The sequence below is a fragment of the Misgurnus anguillicaudatus genome, chromosome 16 (assembly GCF_027580225.2).
Source record: "Misgurnus anguillicaudatus chromosome 16, ASM2758022v2, whole genome shotgun sequence".
Taxonomy (NCBI): Eukaryota; Metazoa; Chordata; class Actinopteri; order Cypriniformes; family Cobitidae; genus Misgurnus; species Misgurnus anguillicaudatus.
Window position 1 is genome coordinate 15,475,407 of NC_073352.2, and position 25,506 is coordinate 15,500,912.

General features: G+C 37.3%; 2 protein-coding genes across 5 annotated transcripts in view; both read left to right on the top strand.

Moving 5' to 3' along the window:
- stag2b (STAG2 cohesin complex component b) overlaps positions 1-2,048 on the top strand; it is a 30,364-nt gene extending 28,316 nt beyond the window's left edge. For 3 of the 4 annotated variants that reach the window (XM_073854164.1, XM_073854166.1, XM_073854165.1), the window contains exons 30-33: positions 73-299; positions 392-510; positions 749-875; positions 962-2,048. In XM_073854164.1, coding sequence (XP_073710265.1) covers positions 73-299; positions 392-510; positions 749-875; positions 962-1,084 — 596 coding nt within the window. In that variant the 3' untranslated portion in view covers positions 1,085-2,048. The remainder of the gene's footprint in view (positions 1-72; positions 300-391; positions 511-748; positions 876-961) is intronic. The other variant, XM_073854167.1, reaches the window with a different exon arrangement.
- A 2,073-nt stretch (positions 2,049-4,121) lies between these two features.
- On the top strand, positions 4,122-18,228 carry hmmr (hyaluronan-mediated motility receptor (RHAMM)). The gene is made up of 20 exons (XM_055178707.2): positions 4,122-4,324; positions 4,645-4,743; positions 4,857-4,930; positions 5,401-5,481; positions 5,572-5,760; positions 5,853-5,939; positions 7,277-7,388; positions 7,840-7,905; positions 7,996-8,069; positions 8,203-8,273; positions 8,372-8,718; positions 9,259-9,407; positions 12,097-12,311; positions 13,675-13,791; positions 13,872-14,030; positions 14,114-14,500; positions 14,597-14,669; positions 14,852-15,028; positions 16,778-16,928; positions 17,685-18,228. The coding sequence occupies exons 1-20, from the start codon at positions 4,279-4,281 to the stop codon at positions 17,702-17,704; spliced, it is 2,694 nt and encodes an 897-aa protein (XP_055034682.2). The 5' UTR covers positions 4,122-4,278; the 3' UTR covers positions 17,705-18,228.
- Positions 18,229-25,506: the final 7,278 nt, after the last annotated feature.

The window sequence follows — 25,506 nt, forward strand, 5'->3', positions numbered from 1 at the left end:
CGTTGCTGATTTGTTTTGTGTCTTTCACTGATCTCTTTGGGTTGTGTTTCTGTTCTTGCCGTCCTGACACAGAGGAGAGCAGCAGTAGCAGCACTGAGATGTGGATGAACCGTGAGCAAAGCATGCAGACGCCGGTCATGATGCCTTCACCTCACCTCACGTCCACCATCATGAGAGAACCCAAACGCCTGCGGCACGAAGAGAGCTACATGGGTGTGTACACCATGACTCCTGATCAGCAACAGCAGCATTCGCACCCTCCCACTCCACAGCCACATATTCACCAGACACCCATGGACTACAAGTAAGCGGATCAATATTCCAATGAGCTGGTAAGCTTGTGGTTTGGTAAGAAATGAAGGGATCTAGTGAGGTTTGGTGTTTATTGTTTTACAACACACAAGTCACTTGGATGCTAGCACAGAGACAGCAGCAAGAGGAAGTGGCCAGGCAGCATCAGGAGAGAGTCATGAACTACGCCAAATTAAGGACCAACCTTCAGCATGCCATGTAAGGGATCATAGATAAAATGTAGCCTTTTTCTTATTCATTTTTTATAACAATTGATGCATTTATTTGTGTTGAATCACATTAGCAAAACTTCAAAATATTTTTTTTTTATTTTTTTAAATAATTATAAAGGAAACTGAATTTCTCAGTTTGAAGAAATACTTTGCATTTAATATACACACACAACACTGCATTGTGTCATTGTTTACGATTGCATAACCACCATGTTTGCTTGCAGTCGACGAGGGACAGGCCTAATGGAAGATGATGAAGAGCCCATTGTGGAAGATGTCATGATGTCATCAGAAGGCCGGATCGAGGATCTCAATGAAGGGATGGACTTTGACACCATGGATATTGATCTGGTAATTGACTTATGGCATTTAACTATAGCTATACTTATATATTTTAAACTTTATACTCAACTTATCTCCTTTTTTGAATCTCGTAGCCCCCATCGAAGAACCGACGAGAGCGATCAGAACTGAAGCCCGACTTTTTCGACCCATCCTCCATTATGGATGAGTCTGTAAGAAGCACTCATTTCCTGGGTTATGATGCTTTTCAGCGGTAATGGGGACTCGTTCACTCCACCTATAAGGACGTGAAAGAGAGACCACCACTAGATGGCACTAGCAGGAGTGATTTCACATAGTTGAATTGCCCTTGTGCTAAAGAAAATAAGAAAGAGAGAGAGGGAGAGCATAATACTTCTAATCAGACCCATCTGGACTGATGATTAAATTTAAACATCTTTTAAGTAACCTTAAACACTGAACTGAATTTGAACATTTTCTCTTGTAGGTCCTTGGAGTGCCCATGTTTTAAGATTAGAATTGGAGGAGTGTGAAGAGAAGAGACATTTTGTGTGAATTCAGATTGATTCTCTAAAGAGAATTAAATTCAATGGAGCGATTGGCATCCAAATCGGCTTTAACCATTGACACTTGCTAAAACAGAAAGGAAAATGGAGCAATTCAAAGTCTTTGCAATCAATGTTTGGGCTTTCCGTGATGGGTAGATACTGAACAGCATGAAATCTCTGACTGTCCTTAGCCATACAAGAGTATGTTATATAAATAACTGCGAAGTAATTATATATATGTATATTTATATATGCATAATTATTTCACAGCTTAACGTCATTATGTTTGAAGAAACATATGTGAGATCTCTTAGAGTTGTGGTATTTCTTGAAACTGGGGTGAATGCATCTTTTTTAACTTAAAGACAACTTTGTTATGTATAGCCCTTTTGTAATAGTGAGTAATCTGGTGTAAAGTAGTAATTTATAAGCAGGTTTTTGCTCATCATAGTGAGTATTGATATATTTTATTCTTCTTATCTAATATGTGAAGTGGAGGAGAACCTCCATGTCTTTATAACTAGTATTTAGTTTCCTTTTCGTCCTATCTTAAAAATCATGACATACAATATAAAGCTTAAACACACTGAGCCAGATTTGTTAGTGCACGTGGTGCATGTGTAAAGATTTGGGTGATTTTAGCGACATGATCAGTGATTGGTGTATGCTAAATACTTTGCTTTTGTTGCACCATCAAAATCATTGTTCGTGCCAACTGCTCTAGTAAATCCAGGCACTTAGGCTCCCAGTCACTCTGTGGAGATGCACAGAAAGACTTCAATTCTTCCATTGAGTCACAAGGCCTATCCAAAGAATATCTGCTCGCTTGACCCCTCTAAAATCTAATGATCAAGAAGAAATCTCTCCAGTAGTGCCATTGTGTTGTGTCTGATAAAACCAGAAGTTAGCGTAGTATGTCTGGTGGAGATTTTCTTCTCCTCGAATTAGAGCTAAGTAGACATCTACATTTAAATAAAGTTATATATAAATATATAAATTGGTGCTGATTTTATAACTGTGCTTTTAGTTTTTTTTTAAACTCAAAGTAAGAGTTTAAAGGTTTTGGAAATGTATAAGATCATGTCTAAACATGAAAGTGTGTAGCCATGCAGCAAGTAAAGTTTTTAAATATTTTATATTTTTTCCCTCTTTTATTGTGTGCATTGTTTGGATTTTTTCAGTTTTGAAAGTTTTTTTGTTTGTTTTCGCCTTATTCCTTGTTGTAAATTAGTTTGGTATAAATTCATGGACAGAATTATTCCAGTTTTTTCCCAATATGAAATATTCAATATGTAACACAACATAACATCCTAAGAGATCATAAATGTTACAGCATTGAATTTGGCAGCTTTGTGAAGCTTAACTAATACATTAATTTATATTACAGACATGTGCATTTGTCTGGGGTTTCATTTTTAATCATTCCTCGTCTTGGCCTTAAAACATTTTGTTTTTTTAAAGGAAAAACAAAAGGTGGTTGTCCAACAGAAATCTTCCATGTTTAAACGTGTATGTGAGGTACATTGGAAAGGTATCAGAAAAGGAAGAATATATTCTGAAATGGCATGAGTGTAATTATTTAAAAGAAGGTGTGCAGACAGATTTTGCAAGTAAATGCCTTCGGGCCAAAACTGTCTTCTGTTCCTCACCACTACATTAAAACTGCTGAATAGATTGTGTAAATATACATGCATTTAAACGTAAAGCTTAATTTTCTAGTGCTTTTTCTGTTAACATTTAAGCATATTATCACCTTTCCCTGCTCAGAGATATAAACTCATGCATAACCGTTTCCTGTCCTCTGTTATCCACTGTAATGTTTCTGATTTTTATATGTCTGGAGACAGTAAGTTTTTAAATAAAAGTAAACAAATCATTTTTGTGTTGTGTTACTTGAATTGCAAATGTATATCTTCCAGTATATTCTAACAATTATATTAGTGATATTAAAATGCCCACCACTGTCATCTTTATAAGGAAAAATTTGAAAGTCTAACATCCTATTTGAATGGAAACATTAATCTGTTGTGATAGTACAGTCCTGGAAATGGTCTTAATTATTACTTTATTTTTTGTTGTCTTAACTCATTTGTGTAAAGCCTTTAAAGAGAGATGTAGATAATTACATAAGCACAAAACGATATAAATTGATGATAATAGGATGATGGGTTTGTTCAAATTAATGCGGCGTGCGCTGATCGAGCAGCACCTTATGACATCCAAGTCTCGCGGTAGTTTGATGTCATACCCCCACCGGTCTGCGCAACGATGCATGAATTCAATAGAGGGATCAAGGACAGCTGCGCTGCATATTTGTGTGTGTGTGTGTTTTATTTGCTCCCATTTGGCTCTAAAGTTGTTTACTGTATTATTCTATATACAAATGATGATAAATAATACAATGGAAGATACAAAACAAAACAGCCGGAGAAAGAAAGGAATTACAAACAGTTACAGCCATTTGGTTCTCATTTTATTGAAATTAAATATTTTTCAAACCGTTTCATAAAAACAAGAAAGAGAGGTTTAGCACTTAAATACGAAACTTCGCAAGTTCAGATTAATAACATAATTTTTTTTTGATCCAAACCTACCACATCCTTCAAAACAACACATTCTTTATAAAAGCAAGCGGTTACAAGCGAATTTTGACCAGATGTGACGTGTATTACAATTTCGCACCTGATTGGTTAACGTGTCCGTTCGTCAAAAAATGTGCCGATGTCATTGGCCAAGACTTTTTCATCCCCCTGAGCTGGGCGGGCTTACCGTTTCAAAATTTCAGCGGGTGTGCTCGAGTTGTTGACGTTCGCGTGTTTTAAACTTTTATCCGTGTATTTTAGCATTTCTGTAATTTTGAAAATACGCTTTCCACAGCCGAAAGCTTTCGACTTGTGTTAACCATGTCTTTCTCAAGAGCGCCATTAAAAAGATTTAACGACAACGCTGGTAAGTATTTTAGGAGCTGTACGAAGCTCTTTGAACACTGCTGACTGAATTGTTCTTTCACTCATTCGTTGCTTCAATATGAAACTATGACCATTAACATGGTTTTAATAAAAGAAAGTTATTAGGAATTACTTTAAAAATCGTTGTATTTCTCCGTAGTTAATTAAACTGTTGTGGTGTTGTCTTCAGACTGTTTTTCATACAGTTGTGATGGGCCTCGGAGTTCTGAATAACGTTACTTACGTATCTAAAAACAGAGTTTATTTATTTATATAATTTATAATGAAATTTCATATTGTTGTTGTTAAATTTCTCTTCAGGATGTGCTCCACCACCTGGTACCTATGATGTGAAGACTGGTGAGCTGAAAGGAGCTGCAACATTTCACAAATCTGAGCGTTTCAAGCAAGCCTCCAAAAGTAAGAGCAGATTGTTCTTGTTACTTGAACATTTATAAGTAATGAATATATAAACCATTGTCTAATTTTAGCCGTATTATTAAAAATGACTTGTTTCTCTTTGATACTACCAGTGTTACCACCACCATCACCTTCAGCAGAAGTAACAATGTCTCCAGTACGGAGGACCATGTCTGTTGATGGTTTGGTAAGAGCTTTTTTGTGTGTCAAATACAACACTAGCTCAAAATCACATGCTTGCCATATAAAAGGCAAAATTATATGTGCCTTCATTACATTAGGAGAGCAACAAAGGAAATATTTTTGCCATTAGTCATGGCAGTCACACCACTGCTGTGAAAACTACATACCACAAATCCCTTGGTCATTATTTTCTCATTAGACAAAATGATGTTAGAAAAGTTGTGAATCTGAAGAATTAATATGACAGTTCATCAGAAAAAAAAAAAACTTGTGTTCTGTCTGTGATACGGATTCATTGTCCACATTACCAACAGGCTTGTATACCAACCAATATTGTGTTTTGACCCATATACATTTTTTAAAACCAGTCGGCATCATACAATTTCTTTTTGTGATCTCGTTATATTGGCCATCATGACTTTAGTATGTGCATTTCTACCTTTTTTACAATTTCTTGATTTGTCTCTCGTACAGGCTGAAGGATTCCAAAGCTCCAAAAAGGATAAAATCACTTTCTCACTTGAGATGAAACATCGGATGCTATTAGAGAAAGAGGTACAAAAATGTCTGTGTGGTTTTAAGACCTAATCGGTTTGTTTTGATTCTCAACTAACCTTGACTGTCGCTGCCATTGCTGGGTCATAGATTCGTTCTTTGGTGCAGCAGAGGGGAGAACAGGACCGAAGGCTTTTGACCTTGGAAGAAGAGATGAAGAAGTTGGAGTCAAAACTGCTGGTGGCTCTCCGAGAGAAGACCGGTCTGGCTGCTAATGTGGCTTCTCTTGATAGGCAGCTTTCAGAGTTGAAGAAAGCCAATGAGTTCCTGAAGTCGAAGGTGAGTTGTCTTTCTGTGTTGTGATTCACACTTCACTTTTAATCAATGTTGTGTTTCATCGTAGACTGTTATTAAGTGATTTTTTTATATAGGTCTCTGCTGATATTACTAAGAAGAAGATCAACGCTCTAACCATGGAGCTCATTGAGGCCAAAAACAAATTAGATGCCAAAAACAAGGTAAGTCATCTCTTACCAAAAGCCGTAGCTTCCCTATACACAATATTTGCTTGGAATTTACTGAAACTGAGTAAGTGATTAGTAATAGACACTCATCGTTTTCAGTTTTGGCAATTTTGGTCATGTAGTAAAGATACGGCCATAGAACGGTCAGATACATGTGGCCTGGCCGCATTTCAAAAGATCGGATACGTGTCGGATTCAGGACCACATGCCCAAGTGGCCTGGGTCACATTTGAAAAGATCGTTTCTGTGTCGTTCAGACTGTCATGAAAAGATTAGATACAGGTCGCATAGGGGCAAAAAATTCGGAATTGGGTCATTTCAGCCTGCAGTGTGAACGTAGCTTAAATTTAATGCATCTCCTGGCAAACATGCTACATTATCTTGCAGGTGCATGCGTGACCTATGCGTATAATGTACACAGGCTTTAAAAAAATGTCTTGGTTTGTGTAAAGTAAGCACGCACTTTTCTGATGACGAAAATTGCGTCATGCGCACTTGTATGCAGACACTCGCACACTGTATGCGGACACTCGCATACATGTAAAATGTGTACCGTACCTTTAATATAGCCACTCTGGCGATAGAAGGCAGTATTTCACAGAAGTATTTATTTCAATAGGCTACTTATTAATATAATTAATATATCGGTTGCACTTTATTTTACAGTACGTGTATTTACTTTGTACATATACGGTAAATAAGTTGTACTTACCGACAAATCTTTAGTACTTACTTTTAGGTATATCTACATGGTAATTAATTGGTATCATTACTGTACTTACCAGTAGTACATACTTGGTAGTTAATATGTAACTCTAGGTAAGTACTGGGTAGTGTAGGTATACTGTAACTAATGAGAAACATTACTGTACTTACAAATTAATGTACAATATAAGCATTTAGTATTTACAGGCAAGTTAGGGTAAATGACAGGTATTTATAGTGTACATTTATAATAACTAATATCAAACACTACTGTACTTACAAATTGTATATACATAAGTGTGTGGTACCTGTAGGCCATAAATTAATGACCGGCACATATGGTGTCTGTATACTGTAACTAACGAGAAACACTACTGTACTTACAAATTGTAAATAGACGATTTTTTCCAGTATCTATTTTAAAAAATGGAATAATCATTCGATTAATCGGTTATCGGCAAGCAGGGACCAACGTAGTTATCGGTTAAATCCACCATCGGCCGACCTCTAGCTCAGTGCAATGCAAACACTTCCTTAAAGGGACTTGGGTACACCTTTTGTAATGTAGGAGAGGCGTTTATATATCTATAAATTTGTTAAATCCGCTCTTGGGCCTTTTTTAACAGGAGCTGAGCTTCCTGCAGATCAGCTCAGAGGGAAAAGTAAAAGTCTTGGAAACAGATCTGGAAACAGCCAAAACAACTTTTCAGGTTCTCCAGGAAAGAAATAAGGATCTTGGTGAGTAACATACAGAGTATGTTAAATTAGATTTGTGTGTCATTTTCTAAAATCTGAAACCTATTTCTTTGGTGTTCCTGCTAGGAGTTAGTTGTCAGGATTGCTTTTTTGTAAATCGCTCAGCAAAAGTTAGTCATCCATTCCAAACGGCATGTTTCATCAGAAGTGAATTTAAAACAAGATGCGTTTTAAAGATTTTTATACAAAGTCACCTGCAGTGCAGTCAAAATATTCATAAAAAGTGTTTGGTACATTGAGTGTAAATTAGGACATATATGTTTGTGCAGCACCTTGGGCCACACAGTTGCATTTAATAAAGGTGCTCATATAAATAAGTTGAAGTTGATATTATCAGTAAGTGTGATCCCTGGGATTAAAACCCATGACCTTTGTGAGATTTATTTAAAACGTTTCCCCTTTTTGAAAAATTGATCATGTATTTTTTTTTCAGAGGATCTTCATCAAGAAACAAAAGCCCAGAATGAGCAACTTGAAAATGAAATGGGCCAATTGCATTGTAAGTTTTGAATGTTAAGATCTGCGCTTATTGAGTGAGATCATTTAGAGCTACCACTTCTCACTTTTCTTTATCCTCTACAAATTAAAGCCATAATCCAGGAGCTCAGAGAGGAGATCAAGGTCCTGCAGGGTTACCTGGACTCGGCAAATGAAGAGATTCAGGTATGGGTTTGGTCAACAGAATTTGACTCCTTTAAGCCAGTTGACATTTACTCACTGCTTAAGTTGAATCATCAGACTTTGAAGTACTGCTTGGTTTGAGATAAGCTGTCTGTCTCGCTCTCCAATGTCAAAGGATTTGCGGATTAAGCTGCAGGACAAATCCACCGTGGAGTGCTGTGACTCTGATCCTCAAGAGAACCTCAGGTTAGAACTGTATATGCTGTGTATTCATTGACAATTGTTGTTGTCACAGTAACCGCATTAGCACTTTGTCCTCATTTGACTCTTTCTGGCCTGTATAGTGATGTAAAGCAGAGGTTGGAGAAATATACTGGTGAGCTGAATCTCAAGGAGGAGGAGCTGCAGAGGTGTCAGCAGGAGCTACTGGACTCCCAGAAGGCCCTTGAGGAGAAGCAGAAAGAGATGGAGGAGCACATAAAGGAGCTACAAACGTCCCATGTCGCACTGAAAGAGCTAGAGGAGCAGATGCAGAAGGGAGCTCAGGATCTCGAGGAGTCTCGGAGTGTGGTACGACAGCAGGAACAGGAGATTGCCCGTGTAAAGGAGGTCCTGAGAAGGACAGAGGAGGAGCTTGATCAGCGTGTGGCGCTTATGGGCGAGAGATGCCTGGTGCTGGAGGATGAAAGAGGTAAGTTGGATGTATTATTAATATTATTATTTACAAGAACAAGAATATACAGTAACAATATTTATAATTAAACATTTGAGATTGTGAATATTAAATCCCATTTAAATGCAAAGTTGAGTTTTGAGTGTAGGCATGGGCCGGTATAAGATCCTGGTGGTATGATAATGTGTTATTTTCAAATGCCAGGTAAAAATAAAACCTTTAAATTATAATATGCTTTCAAAAAATATATAATATTTTCATAATGTATATTAAACGTAAACATCAAATCAATCACATGACTTAATGATTTAATGAATTTGTATAAACACAGCTCATACCTTGGAGATGGTATCACAGAACATTTTAGGGGTTTTGAAACCTTGACTGTTTAAAACCTCTGTATACCTTGAAACCGGTAACCGGCCCATGCCTATTTGAGTGGTTATATTGGAACATGTTTATAATAATAAAAATCAATCCACAATATCAATTATTGTCTGTTGTGGATTACTACCATGATTGTCACATTCTGGATTGTTTGTGCATGAACACTTGCAGCCCGGACACAGGAGGAGGGGCTCAGAAGGGTACAGGAGCTGAAAGCAGATATGAGTTCATTGGAGGAGAGCAGAAAGACTGAGATGGAGTCACATGAAAAGCTTAAAGAAGAATATTCTGCATTAACCAAACAACTGGAGGATGAGAAGGTAAATAAAGTATTTACTCTATGTAGACATATGTTTTATGTTGTAAAGCCTAACTAAAGCTCCCTCTCATTTATTTAATGGTGCATCTGTTTTTATGCAATTGGCAGAACCGAACATTTATGCATCTGGTAGCAGCTTGCATCCAAAGTTTGCTTACCCTGATCATGTTGGTTCCAAAACCCCTAATAAGAGTTAGTTCAGTCAATCTTCTGCTGGTAACGGAAAGTTAATGCGTGCACACGAGGAATACATAAAGACATTTTCAAATTCAAACATACCTGGGTATGTCACATACTGTAACCAGCTTTCTGGAATACCCCCCAATTGAGTAAATGTGAATGCTGCCACCTAAACTCTGGTGTGCAGTGCACTATCAAGCGAACCAAGGCCGTCTAATATCACAAAACGTGACCCTGATTTTACAGTTAAATGAGCAGGGTTCTCAAGGTTCTTTGAAATCCTTGAAAGTTTGTGAATCTGGGGGAAAAATTCAAGGCTTTGTGAAGCTATTGAAAATATACATACATGGATACAGGTAATTGAAAGTGCTTGAATCTATTTTATGCAAGAAGGAAAATTTATATTATTCCCTGTGTAGTGTAGGATAATATCATAAAAAATTCTATACATTTTAAGCACACGTGCTAAACTGTTCGCTTTAAATGCTTATATCTTCTGTATGCAAATGTTGATTCATACCAAAATGCTTTTTTTTGCATAGTTGTGTTTGACAAATGAAAACGTTTCGGGTTACGTATGTAAGTGTTGTTCCCTGAGAAGGGAATGAAACGCTGCGTCTCCCTTGCAATACTTCCTGCGTCCCTGTAACGCCGTCTTTGGCAATATTTCAGATAGCGACGACATGCGTCACCCTGTCTTTGGCTTTAAGCCTCGTCATTGGTTGAATTTGATATACACATTCAGACACACTTACCCCTGGAGGCGTCCCGAAAGTGTCACCGCAGTGATGCAGCGCGACTTCCCACGAAAAGAAACTGTAACAATGTGTTACCTTTAAGATACAATGTAACCTTGCTCTCACATAAAATGTGTCCCCAAATTTAGTCCTTAAATTTGAGGGTATTGGACCTGGAAAGTCCTTGAAAGGTCCTTGGATTTGAAGTTAACTAAGGTGTGGGAACACTGAATGAGCCGTGCATGTAAAAACAAAATGAGCAGAGGGGGAAAAATGGAGCAACAAAGATATTAAGAGCATCATTAACATTTGGTCAATCAAGCATATACTGGAAAAAATGCACAAAATGCAAATTTTTTAAAAACATTTTTAGTGATAGTAAAATACCATTTATGAGATCTGACCTGGTAATAATGCCGGCAAATATAAAGACTCATAAAATTAGCACGTTTACTCCAACATGCCGCATTGTTGTTGTGAATGATTAGAGTTCTGTCTCATAAAATGCATCATCAAAGCTGACCATTCAGAGGGGGGTTACCTTATTCTTGCGCATTAGGCCCTGTTTACACCAGAACGCTCGAGGGTGAAAACATAAAAATATTTTATTGGATGTACCTTTCGTTTACACGGCGGCTGTGTTTTTGGGGCTTAAACGCAAAAAAGTAAAACCACCCTCCAGAGTGGAAATCTTAAAAGCGCTCTACCGTCGCATTCCCGTCTAAAGTCTTAAAACGCAAAAGTCTGCTCACGGTGGCTCTCGCCACGTACGCGTTTACGTCACAGTCATGCGCCAGTTCAGGAAAATAACAACAAACATGTCAGATTATTTCCATACGTCCGACCTTTAAGTTGCCATAGCAGCTCTGATAAATATACAAGAGTCTTTCCAGCAGTTCCGAAATATTCACAGCTAGTATTACTGATCAGAGGTGGTGCATTTATTACCTCTATCAAATTGTTGATGTGCCAATTCGTCGGAGGCAAACCAGACGGCTTTGGAAGAGACCTGGGAAAACAAGGAAGGCGCGTGGACTTGGTGGTGTTGTGTGTCATTGCTTCACATTGCCACCTAGACGCCTGGAGTGCATACTACATCGAATATCACACACTTGCGTCACCATATGCATGCAGATTTCCCCCCAAAACGCTTGTATAAACGTGTAATAAAAAGTGATGATGCAACGCCACTTTTGCGTTTTCTCTTCAGATCGTTTCTGTGTAAACGTAGCCTTAGGTTCATTATCTTTAGGTTTGTTGATAAAATGCCAATATGACCGCTATGTGAACCAGGACTTAATAAATAGTTTTCTTTTTTGGTCCAGAAGAACCGAACTACAAGTATGAACACCCCAAGATGTAATGTAGGTTTTTGGCAGCATCTAGTGGTGAGGTTGCGAATTGCAGTCTATCCAATTTCGAAATGCAAAGAGAAGCTATGGTAGCTGCCACAGAACAAACGTATCATCGTCTGAGACAATGTAGAGATAAAACGTCCTCTGTAGAGCAGTTTGTCCATTAAGGGCTACTGTAGAAACATGACAGCGACTTGCACCGGGGGTCTCCTTACATGGATGTAGATTAAAACGTCTCATTCTAAGGTAATAAAAACAATACAGTTCATAATGTAAGGTCTTTATACACCACTGATAATATAGTTATGTATATTATATTGAGTTTCTGTCAAGAGATCTTACTAAAAGTACCACATTGATTGACTTTGTATGGATTATGTTGATGTCTCTTAAGCTCTTCTGATGTGTGTCACTGCAGGCACACAGCAGCTCCCTTGCCAGCATGCTTGAGCGTCTGAAAGATGAAAATGAGACTGAGAGGAGACAGCTTGGTGAGGAGCTGGAGGATGCGCTGGAGGAGCTATCAGAGCTGGAGAAGCAGGAACAACACCGTGTGGAGGTCGTCCAGAACCTCACACAAAAGAACCACACGCTTGAGCAAGACCTGAAGGACTCACAGTCTGAGTTAGAGAGGTACAAATTGCTGGCTTCTGAGTAGGGGTGTAAATCGGACCGTTCATTACAATTCGATAAAAAAACTAGATTTTCTCTGCCAGCGACACAATTGCAATTTTTTTTTCTGTACATCAAACTCTTCTTCAATGTGATTACGATCCGATTCGATTATTTATTTTTTTATTATGTGCATAGTTAAGCAGTTACATTTTCACCTACAAATGCAACCAAAATATATAACCTGAACATTTAATTAAACTTTTTGGAAATGGCGCAATCTCTGTCCCAATTTACAACAACGAACTTACAATTAAAATAAACTGTTTTTAAATAAGGGGCAAAATGTCTCCTAAAATCAAGATTATGATGTCAACATTCAAAGTCTTTCAGTATTTTGTGCCAAAATGTGCAATGGTGAAAATTACTGGTTTTAGATTTTTTTTTATTTAATTGAAATATAAATTAATATTAAAAATAAAGCTGTTATACTTAAGGATTTGATATGTCACACAACTTCAGATCTAACAGTCAAACAAGTGCTGCAATGGTCTCTCTTAAGAAATGTTTCTTTAAAAAAATCAACTGATCAACATGTTCAGGACAGAGGACACTGCATTTTGCATGGAAAATATTGCTAAACATGCGCTCGTCTTCTGTCTCTTTCGTTGTGTTTTCGCTGCTACAACTGCTTTGTTCCTGCATTGCATTCACTTGCTGACCCTAGCAGATGAAAATAAACAAAAATATGCGTAGATGGACGTTATTAGGGCTGTGCAAAAATATCGATACAGCTAACTATTGTGATACTTTTCCACGATAGTGTATCGATATTTCAATGTCTACTATCGATATATTTTGATTAATAAATGTGTGCCTCAAATGACCTCCTCCACCCTTGCTGTAGTTGTCGCTGTGCAGTTGTCTGTCATATACGGCCAATGTCTCAGAAGTTAGCGGGAGTGAAAATTAGCAGAAAATTTAAAAACACCTGCAGCTTTTTGTGGACGCACTTTGGCTTTAAAACAACGGGGGAAAAAATCAGCTCTATTTTTTTTACATTTTTAATTAAAAAAAGAAAAATTATTGCAATGTATCGCAGCACGCAATGTTTCGTATCGTAATACATTGTATTAGGACACATATCGTATCATGAGGCCCTTGCCAATACCCAGCCCTAGACGTTATGTCAATGAATGAGGACATGGAGAGTGTCAAAATAAGGGTACCTCAAATAGATTTTTTTACGTGTGGCATCGATGCATTGGATCTTTAGAAATAAAATCGATGTATCGATCTATATCGATGTATTGTTACACCCCTACTTCTGAGTAGGGCTGAGAATGAAATGAGTCCTATGATGTTGGTCTTTCCTTTGACACAGGGTGCGTGCTGAGATGCAGGCTTTGGAAGAGATTCATGTGATGGCAATAAAGAAACTAGAAGAGGATCACAACGGCTGCCTTGCTAAGTTGGGAGGCATGACCACTGACCTCGAGAGGTAACCTAACCACCACAGTGTACTTTAAATCAGTTAGAATGACCACCCAAACTTTTATAAAGAGATATTTTTCTCAATAGCACAAGAGACTCTTTGGGTAAGCAGAAGGACCAAGCTGAAGCTCAAGTCCACCATCTGGAGAACGCGGTGAAGGAACTTGAGCAGCAATTGCAAGAGCACCAGCAGAAACTAATAAACTACCAGCAAATGCAAGATAAACAGCAAGAAGATCATGCTAGGTCTGTATCCTGCCTTCGTAGCCCAGTGCTTGTATAAAAATAGTATAGATACACCTATAACACCGTGTGTTCCTGTACTACAGGATGCTTTTAGAAGTTCAAACTAAACTGACTCAAACAGAGGACGAATCGAAACGAACAGCAGAGGCCCAGCACGAGGAGCTGAGTCGCCTGCAGGCCGAGCTGGAGCAGGAGAGAGGAGACAGACAGCGGGCTCAGGCCCAACTGGAAAGAGAGCAGAAGAGGAGGGAATCGATGGAGGGACGCTCCACAGAAACCGGCAGGCTGCAGGGCCGTCTGGAGGAGCTCACGGAGGAGGTTTCTCTGCTGCACGGCCAGGTACAGGAGGAAAAAGCCAAAGCTCAACGTCACGCTGACGAGTGGCAGCAGGAGAGAGAGCAGCTATGCAGACAGGTGGAGGAAGAAAGACAGAACCTCCACAGAGAGCTCGCTGAAGCACAGGTGCAGAGGTGAGAGGATCAGATGAACACTTAAATAGCTTCACCGGAGTGTCTCAACTCAACTGCGTGTTTAATCAATGTTGTCATCTGTCTGTTCACTTCCAGCACGCATAATGAAGAGACTGAGCGATGGAGAAACTTGTATGAAGAGCTTTATGCTAAAGTTAAACCTTTTCAAGTAAGCAAATTTCATCCAAATATGACAATACTTCCTTATACAAACTAAAATGCAGCCATGTTTTTTATATGGGGCTCAACACGGTGCACACATCCATCATTAAGGTTATCCAAATGACTGTAGTGGGTTAATGCATGTCTTTTAAAATAAAATGACTCTTTTTGTTTGCTTGTTGTTCTCAGGAACAGCTGGACAGCTTTGCAGCAGAGAGGAACGCATTGCTCAATGAGAAAGGTGCCACCCAGGCGCAATTGAACAAGTTAGCTGATGCCTACGCCAATCTGATTGGTCATCAGAACCAACGACAGAAAATCAGGCACATGGTCAAACTCAAGGAGGAGAACTTGGAGCTCAAACAAGTAAGGCTCGTGTTTCTGTCTATACTGTTGTGTTACTAGTTTTATAGACCTTTTGCGAGTCTACGTCACTCCAAGCTGTGCACGCAATGTGGTGGCAGAAAAACACTGGAAATGAATAAGACACGAGTGAAACCAACAATATAACTCACTTGAAAATGTATTGTTGAGCTGTTGAGTGTCAGAATAGGAATTCCAAAAAAAGATGACCTTTATTTTTATAGTATACCGTCGTCAAATACACCATTTGAAGATAAACGTAGGTGTTTATGGTTGGTATAAGCCCTCAACCGGACAGACTGGAGTTATGAAATCATTTGGAAATATTTTAATAATTAGAATAGAAAATAATTAGAGAAGATGTCCGTTTGTCTGTCGAAGTCTGTTCCCTCTATGTGTCTCTTATAGCGTTTTCATCACGTTACATTTATAATTTAAAGATTTGAATGAGTTCATAATATCACCATTTATTAAATATTTCATAATTTTTCAGTTTTCTATTACTTCTTTTTACCTTATCTTAGCCTTATATCTTAGCCTATGTCGTCTTCCTGTTTGTTCTAAAATTATGTTTACATACTTAATAAATATAGCACACACAAACATGACGTAAAGTGTTATAAATATATAAACAGGCCTATACAAATTAATTTGTACGTAAACATAATAGTTTTAGAGCAAACACGTAGGCTATAAATATAAGGAAGAAATAATAGAAACAGGAAAATAATTAAATATTGAATAAATGATATTATATAGAATACATGATAGTATTGCTCTTATAAGTACTTCAGCGATTCATACTGTAAAAAATAATTGATTTACCAATAAAGAACAATATACATTACATACATGCACACATATCAGTAGCCAAGCCATGTAAACTTTTAATTTATTTAAAAAATAAACGTAACTTGGTGAAAACGTTGTAAGAAACATTACACTAAAGAGAAATATAAGGGAAACTGACTTATACAGAACACCGGATCCATAAAATCAGAGTTTAACGCTAAAACACTTCACACCGCTATAGAGACAGAGCGCAGTTATGCAAATTTGAAAACCACGCCCACCGGGGGGGAAAGCGATCCAACCGTCTCCATTGACTTTGTATTGCGAGAAGCCACCTCCTTGTCATTTCTGGCTTATAACAAAAAACTGAATAATGCTTAAAAGCTGCTGTGTGACAAGGCGTACATCTAACAACCCAAAAAAACCAAATATGTTTTTATAAGTTTTCAACTTAAAAAAAAAACAAGCCTTAAAAGACACAGAAATGGAAACAGGCAACTTTTCATAGTACTCCTATTAGTAAAACTGCGTCCAATAGGGGGAAACGTAGTCGGCGATCCACTTTATTCTCCTTAAAGGCAGGGTTTTACGGCTCGACAGCTTATAAAAACTTATTTCTGGGTTCTTTGGCTTGTTAGCTGTACATATTGTCACACAGCAGCTTTTAGGCATTATTCAGTTTTTTGTTATAAGCCAGAAATGACAAGGAGGCGGCTTCTCGCAATACAAAGTCAATGGAGACGGTTGGATTGCTTTCCCCCCCGGTGGGCGTGGTTTTCAGGTTATGACGCGCTGCCCTCTGTCTCTATTGCAGAGCTGGTGCTTTCTGCCACCAGTTGGGCTCCGCCCACAAAAATGTCATCTCTTTTTGCAAACACGCAAAAGGTCTATTGGTTGGATTGTTGTTCTCGCTGCATAACTGATCGTATCCATGTTTGGTCGTGTGTGTGTGTTGTGCAGGAAGTGCTCAAACTGAGGGCACAGGTCGAGAAACAGAAGCATGAGATGGATCGGATCAAGTCCAGTCAGCAGCCGCGTAGATTCGACCCTAGCAAGGCTTTCAAACATGAGCACAAAGAAAACCAGCAGCCCACCTCAGCTCTTACACAGGGTAAGTTATTCAAGAGACTACTACTATCTAGCATCATGACAAAAAATTTTATTAAAAAGGATAGTTCACCCAAAAATGAAAATTTGGTCATTTATTCACTCTGATGTTGTTACAAACCTGTATAAATTTGACCAAACTGACCAGAACACTCACTGACTTCTATAGTGATTTACATGTTAAGTCAATGCAAAGATGCGAATAGTCATTCTGCGGCGCGGATGACGCGTTCTGAGTGAATTGAGCGTTGTCGAGGGAAACGCGGGACTTGAAAAATCTGAACTTTGGCGGATATTTGCACCACATTAACCAATCAGGCGCTTGCTCTGGTAGTGACGTGATTACAGGGAGTGAGCAGAGTCGCAGAAGCTCCTCCCATGACGCGAATTTCCACGTGAATGTCTCGAATGACTAGAATTTCACGTGCGGCTTTCACGCATGAATGAAGCGAGTAAACTCAAAATGTTCAAGTGTCCAACTATCCGAGAATAGCGCATTTTTGCCGCATCTACCGCGGCTGGTGTGAACGCACAGTTAAGAATACTATGGAAGTCAATGGGACCTTTGAGGAATGTTTGTAACCAAACTGATCATAATATCTTCTTCCTTTGTGTTTGTCAGAACAAATAAATATTCACAGGCTTGTAACAACATAAGAGGGAGTAAATGATGACACAATTTAAAATTTTTTGGTGATCTATCCCTTTAATCCCTAAATATTTATGGCAATAAATGTAACTTTCCCTTTCTGTTTCCCAGGCAACAAAAAATTGCATTAAACCATCACTTATGGACTAATTTTCTGCAGTGACACTGTTCTGTGAATATTTTATTTAATATTTGTTTGTCTTTGTGGATTTTATTTAGTTTTATTTTTGTGTGTGTTTATGTGGATGTCTGTGTTAACACCCAAGTCTGTTGACCTTCATTAAATATGCATGTATTGGTGGAAATATCTCTATGGAAAAGGATTCACTTAAATTTTTTTATCTTATCTAAATTTGTTCATCACTGGGTATGCAATTATGTTCAACTTTTATTTTAAACGTTCAAACTTAAACCACTCTTTGTTTTGTAAAAAAGAAACAAGAGTGCTGGGCTTAAGGAATACCTTCAAATCAATTTGTTGCTGTGTAAATGTGTATATGTATGTCTTTCTGTCATGTCAGCATCTGTAGTAGTTCTTATAATTTTTTATTATCATTTTAATACTTGATTTGATCTCTGTCACTACTATAGATCTTGCTTTCAAAAAGTAGACATTTTCAGTCAAGCCTTTTTGAAATAAAAGTTTTTTACTATTTTATTGGTTTGGAAAATGTTTATTTTGCAACTATTAGGACACTACGGTCACATTTATCCATTTCTGATTCATTTGAGAGTTGTAAAGAAAGAATGCAGCAGCAGAGGGCGCCAAAGCATCATCTGAGAGAGTCAGAACATGTCAGTCTCAATATTGACCTTCCTTTCCTTTCATATTGCTTATTTGAGTGGTTTTGACTTCCATTTTATCATTTTAAAGACATTATTACAAATGCAGTTTCTTCCACAAATTAACTTTAAGTATAAAACGTGGCAAATGGTACACAGCTCGTACACAATCCCTCTCTTCATCATCACACCTGTCTTAAATAGATCCACTCTTTCAAGATTTGAGAGCACCATTGCTGCTGTTGAAGTAAAAGAAGCCCCTTGGCCCTAACACAAGGTACAGCACATTCAACAGGTGGGAGACACTTGGGTACTGTGATGGGGTGAAAAGAGAACCAGGCAGAAAAGCCAATGCTGCTGCCTGTAGCAACAAGACCCTGATGAGCAGAAGCTGTGGATACAGACATGCAAAACATCCTGAAATACCTGCAAAAGAAAATTAGCTAATAATAACGAATAGACAGCTCGGCACATAGTGTTATTTTAATGCATAATTGAGAATTTGTACATTTGCATGCATTTGGCAGAGACTTTTAGAAACACTAACACGGATGGCTACCTGATGATTGTAATGGACTTTATAGGTTCAAATTAAAATGCACAAGAGGTCAGCAGTAAATCTCAGTAAATCCGTTGCATTTACTATCTCCCTAAATGATTTCTGAGTGTGGTGTTATAGATGTGCGGTGACTAAATCATACAACAGGATACAGGTCCTTGTGGAAAAATGATAGCTGGAAGTGGTTTTCAGAAGTGTTAGACATGTGAGGAACTATATGATGAAAGTGGGAATTTTAAATGGAGAGAGGTCTGAAGGTGACTGAAAAAGACGCTCTTGGGGGGAAAAGTGTGAAGTTTTGGTTGAAGACCAACAACATCTTCACCTTTTAAGTTTCTTCAAAGGTTAACACAAAGGAGGACACAGAGGACCAGTGTAAGTGTAGCTCTGAGGAGATTATGTGATGCTATCTTTTGCTTCTATAAAGAGTCGTCTGTGTATGTCATGTGGCTGTTATCAGGGGACTGTGAATAGAGCTTTAATCAGACTTTTAATGAATTACCATATTACGCCAGCAAGGCTGGTGCCCTTGAAATGAAAATTTAATTGGAGGTTCAAAGAATATTCAAGAAGGCTTTTAGTGGTCCTGACAATATAAGACATTTTAACGCAGTGCGTACCAAACTTTTCATTTTGCGATCCACTCAAATAGGTATAAGCAACATATTTTTTAATGAAAATATAAGAATGATAAACTTTCTTACCTCTTTTATAATTGAGCAGTTTTTATTTTCCTCAAAATCATTTATTAACAGTAAGTATACATTCATCTGCAAAACAATAGCAAACATATCAGATCAGCAGACAGACCGCAGCACGTGTATTATTAATGGCAAACTTGCTTATTCTGAAATCTAAATAAGTAATCATGCTTTAGTACCGTATGTGCATTTTGAAATTGCTATGTTATATATACAGTATTGTTTTTATTTGTACAGTAAAATTTTAAAGCCGCTATGCTTATGAAAAGCCATATAATTTAAGTCTTCTTTACTTCAGAGAAATAACGCTGACTGTGTATGCTTTTAATGTCAAAAAACTTTATTTACACCTGTGTCATTACAACAGAATGCAGACACTCACCTTAACCTTTTCTATAAATCCCTTATCCTAACCGAATAAAACATAAACATTGCAAATGACATCAGAAGTAACAATAATTTATGTACACATATCCTAAAATGTATCTTGTGTGACTGATACGCTGTAAACCAGGTACATTTAGATCATGATTTTGATGTCAATGACGCCCTCTAACACCAAGATGTCAGCTCGAACTCTTGGTGGCTTTACTTCTTGCTGTTACATTAAAGGGACACTTCACCCATTTGCATTAAGCTTTGTGTAGTTAGAACCCCAGTCATGTTTTTGAATGGTCGTGCATCATTTCCTCAGTTTCTGCTGAGACAGGAGAAATACACATTTCAGTGTTGCACTTCCTTCTTTCAATGATGTAAAAATCATCATTTTGCATCAATAAAAGCAGGAAGTCCAATATCTTTGATGCGGGAGTGAGACTACAAACACCCCTTTTCTCTGTCAAATAGGCACCAAATTCGAAATGTACGTTACATTTCGACTACAAACATGACACACTTTCAATAAAGATTAATGTTTCTATGGGTGAAATGCTCCTTTAAGTGGTCTATGCGCAATCCAGTTATATCAATATAGACAGTTTAAACACCCCTGAACCTACAGTATATACACTGTATATGTACACAATATTAAAATATTGGGAAGAAATACTTGATAATATAAACTACACTGTAAAAAATAAAAGTTGGTTCAACTTAAAAAATTAGTTACCTGGTTGACTTAGATTTTTGTGTTAATTCACCTTAAAAAGTTGTGTACAAATTTTTAAAAATAAGTTACCTTACCCGTTGAGTTAATCTTTTTTTACAGTGATAGGCAACTTTGTCTGATTATATCCGATCTATAATTAAGTATGCCTTAAATAATTTCATGATATAAAAATATCTGTTTCGGATGTACCCTGCCAGTGGCCAATGAATGCTGGGACCCAATTAACGGGTTGTTCCTGTATCATTTTTACGTTTCTGTTAAAATTACTAATATTTTTGTGTATGGCATTGTGTATAAATCTATACATAATGTATGGTTTTAAGTTGGGAAGGGGAATCTGCCTGACCATGGGCCTCATTTATAAAATGCAGCGTAGAAACAATCCTAAATTTGATCAAATGATAATTTCTTAAAAATGCGTATGTGTGATTCATAGAGCGAAGGTATTCACAGAAAACACGCGTAGCCTTTTCTTTCAGATGTAAAATCTATAAATCGCAAATGATCTAGAACTTGTGCACAGCTGAGAAATTTCAGATCTTCGCCTTTAAACAATGCCCAAATAATGTTATCAACATATAAAACAGCACCTGTCAGTGTAAAAATCAGTTTTGAGAGTAACGCATTACAAGTAACCTGCATTACGCAATAATATTACTTTTCTGAAGTAACGAGTAAAGTAACGCATTACTTTTCAAATTTACACATTATTATTCAAGTTCCTTTTTCAAAAAAGTAATACAAGTTACTTTTTTAGTTTAATTAATTTGATAAAAAAAATTGGTACTATATTAAACTAAACGTAGTCACATTGTGCACTCTATGTGTACACGCCTGTGTGGGAACAGTTTGAGTCAGAAACTGAGATGGCAGGCCAGAGCTCGACATTTTTGTGATGAAATATGCAATTTCTGAATGCAAAACTTTTCAGTCATAAAAACACCTGCAATGCCTGAAAGAGATCAAACCTCAGCCAAGAAAAAGTAATGCAAAACGTAAGCATTACTTTCCATGAAAAGTAACTAAGTAACGCAATTACTTACTTTTTGGGGGAGAAACTTAATATTGTAATGCATTACTTAAAAAGTAATTTTCCCCAACACTGATTAAAATCCTTTTCGAGCAGCAAGAATGGCTAATTTCCAAAAACCTGCAGCAATCGGACAAGTAAAAGTGTGTACGTTTGTTCAGACCCTAGCGCTGAGCACTTTTCTATACGTCAAATTTTTTTATTATTAATTGTTGTGGATTTGTGCGTACACGCATTCAATCAAATCTGTGTGTATGCACGCTTTATAAATAAGGCCATGTGTTTCAATTTCTGTTTAGGTAAAATGCTGTGGGCTGGTGCATGTTGTTTCGCAGCCATAAAGAGTAATCGATGAGACGACAGCATTCTCACTATCATTTGTATCTATAATAGGCCTAAGTATGTTTTATTTAGAGCTGTACCTCTGCACATTTATGAAGCTTAAGTCAAATAGTGTTTTATAGAAGCCATGCGTCTTCATCCCTCGTGACTGCAGCTTATGCTTGGTCTGTCAGCCTCTGAGCAATGACAGGGTCCCCTGGTATCTGCGCTCCCTGTCCAAGCAGTGACAGTCCGTAATTCAGCACTGACCTCTGTCGTGACCTTCCCCACGTCCTGCCATCCCACTCCCACTCTAAAACACGAAAGACTGGCGTTTGCACTTTCAATGTCCTTTTCGCAGATTTACGACGGATTACCAAATTCAGGGGGCGAGCGATCTATCGTGAGGCTGAAATGTCCGCCAAAATAGCCCGTCAGATTGAGTTTTTCCTGAGCATGTGCGCTCGTGTCCTGCTGATATGGGGCTATGATGAATGCTGCCACGAAATGATGGAGCTTCACGAAACGAAAAGTTGACAGTTGAGAAAATGGCTAAATGTCGCAGATTTGACAAATCCCTAAAGAATAAAACAAGGATCTCTTTGTAAGAAAAGTGGTATTTGTGAAACAGTAGGTAATTGGCCTTTTAGTCCTGAACTGCAGGAGAGAAAAATGGAATATGAACTGTTGCAATTGAGTTTCATCTCATTTTCTTACTGCTGTGTCATCTTCAATCTGATCGATGGCGGTGTTGGTGGGCATATTTTCTCTCTGGAGATTGCTTTCAACGTTTGCTCCTCTCAGCCATTCAACTATTTTATATATTTATTTATTTGCTATTAAGGATTATTTTCTGGAGAATTCCCTGTCAAATACACACACAGCGAGCTTTATTCCGAACATGATAACCATTCTCTTCACCATTGGCCTTTAATAAACCCCTACCGAGAGATGTTTGCATTATTTAAATCTATGCTGAGAAGAATCGAAAAGTTTGTAGCCCTCTCCAGAATTAAGATGTACTGGAGTCTGCACTGTGAGATAAGCCACGTATACGATCAACCTCGGCTGTGGAACATGGGGTAATTTTCCTGGCTCACTGTTAGCGAGTGGGACAGAGAGCAGGATTTGGGAATTATCATGGTACAGATGGATAGTGGAGTTGTATTGCGTTTGGCAGTGCAGAGAAGCAGACTGTGAAATGACCGCTGAGGTTAATCGTCTCCTACGCATCCATCGCACGGGTTAATCGATACGTGTGGATCGGCCTCCGGGGTATGTCATTCTGTACTAGTAGTCTCACAGATTAAACCCCTTCAGTCCTGCCCATTAACTGTTTAACAGACCATCCAATCCATACATAGGCTTAAAAAAATAGGCGTGCATTGATAATAGTTAAATCAGTAGGCATAGGCTGAGTTTGGGGGGCACTGCACCCCTGACCAGAGCCAATTATGATTTTGTCTGAGCTGTTAATGAAATAGAAATATGAGAATTTATATTTTATTTGTCTAATCTTAATATTTGAATGGGTAGATTGAGTAACTTAAGGCTAAAATAGGTTTTATTCGTTTAAACCATATTTAAAAACCATGAAGCCCCACTCTCTTGCTAATCTCAAAGCATGCAGTACCCTTGTCTGCCGGTAGGTGCCACCCAAATACAAATGGCGTAAAACAGTAGGGACCGCGAGATTGCGTTGAGGGACAGTTTTTTTTTTTGGACATTTTATGAAATATTATTTCATCTTAAATTACATTTAATTTAACTTAACAACAAACAGAACTACAATGTATAATTAAATATGTTTTGTATAATTGGAAAGTGTAAGTTTGAGAAGTCTGCAAAGAAGATGCACTATATTAAGGTGACCAGATTTTTTGAAATGAAAACCAGGGACATTTCCTAGTTAAATGGTGAAAAATCATTAAAATCTCATTTGTTGTTATCTATGAATTAAAAAATGGGGACAAAATGTTTTTTTTAAGTTTTCTTTTTTATTGTTGTGAGTTCACTGCAAAAAAATTACTTTCTTCTTAATAGTATTTTTGTCTTATTTTCAGTAAAAATATCTAAAAAATCTTGAAACAAGATGCATTTTCTTGATAAGCAAAATCCCTTAAAAAAATCTAGCTTTGAGACAAAAAATAAATGTAAGTGAATTTGTGCTTAAACATGCAAAAAATATTTTTCTTGAATTAAGTAGTGTTAGATTTTTCTGCTTGTTTTAAGCACAAATTTGATATTTTGGTCTGAAAATTAGACTTATATTCTTAGGTTATTTTGCCCATCAAGAAAATGCATCTTGACTTAAGAATTTTTTTTGTATTTGTACTGAAAACAAGAGAAAAATACTAATAAGAAAGTAATTTTTTGCAGTGTTTCTAATTCAATTAATTGAACAATTTCTGTAGCCTAAAAATCTATTTTCTCCCGTTTTTTTTACACAAGAGACATAACATCAAAAATGACTTCTAAGGTACTAACGTGAAGAACAGAAGGAATCATGCAAAATGTAAACATATTTAGCCTACACAAAACAAATGCTCCGTAACATACTGTGATCAGTTCACTTCGTTGGTTTATTATTTTAATTTAACATGAGTAGTTACCCAGCAAACACAAAAACGTTATAAAAACGTTTTTTTCACGTTGTGAAAAAGTTTTGACAACGCTACCCTCCGACGTACTCAACACGACCAAATGTCGGGCCCCCCGAACGTTACAAATACGTATTTTCACAACGCTGCAAAAACGCCTTGATAACGTAATCTAAACATTTTTGCAACGTTGTAAAAATACGTATTTATAACGTTCAAAAAACCCGACATTTGGTCGTATTAAGTACGTCGGAAAATAACGTTATCACAACCTTTTCACAACGTGAAAAAAACGTTATTAATACCTCTCATGTTGCACGTGCCGAAACGCGTTGGGCATTAACAGAAAGAACGCGTAATCATCAAACCTGTGAGCTCTCAATCCTTCTGGAGGTAGACTTGAACTGTAGGTTCCGCAAAATCTGCTTCCATTATTTTAGTGAAAAATGTAGATTTCCAGTAGGCTTTGAACTCATGTTTAACACAATTCTTCTGAGGACCCGTTAGCTACACTGACAAATCACTGGAGAAAATATCTTATGTTAAGAACTACAAGGATTTAATTTAATGCAACCTAATATGACAAAACGTCTAACTGACACAACATATAATTGTAAACATTATGAACAATGAAATAATGTAAAAACGTTAGTCAAAGACTTCATAACAGACATATCAAGTTAAACTAATAGTATACAAACACTGGAAACGTTTACTCAAAACAAAACTAAACAAAATGCCAAATCTCAGTTCTCAATAATGATATATTAATTTGTCAAACAAGTATAAGGATTTTAATAATTATTAAATTTATACAATGGTCAAGCAAAC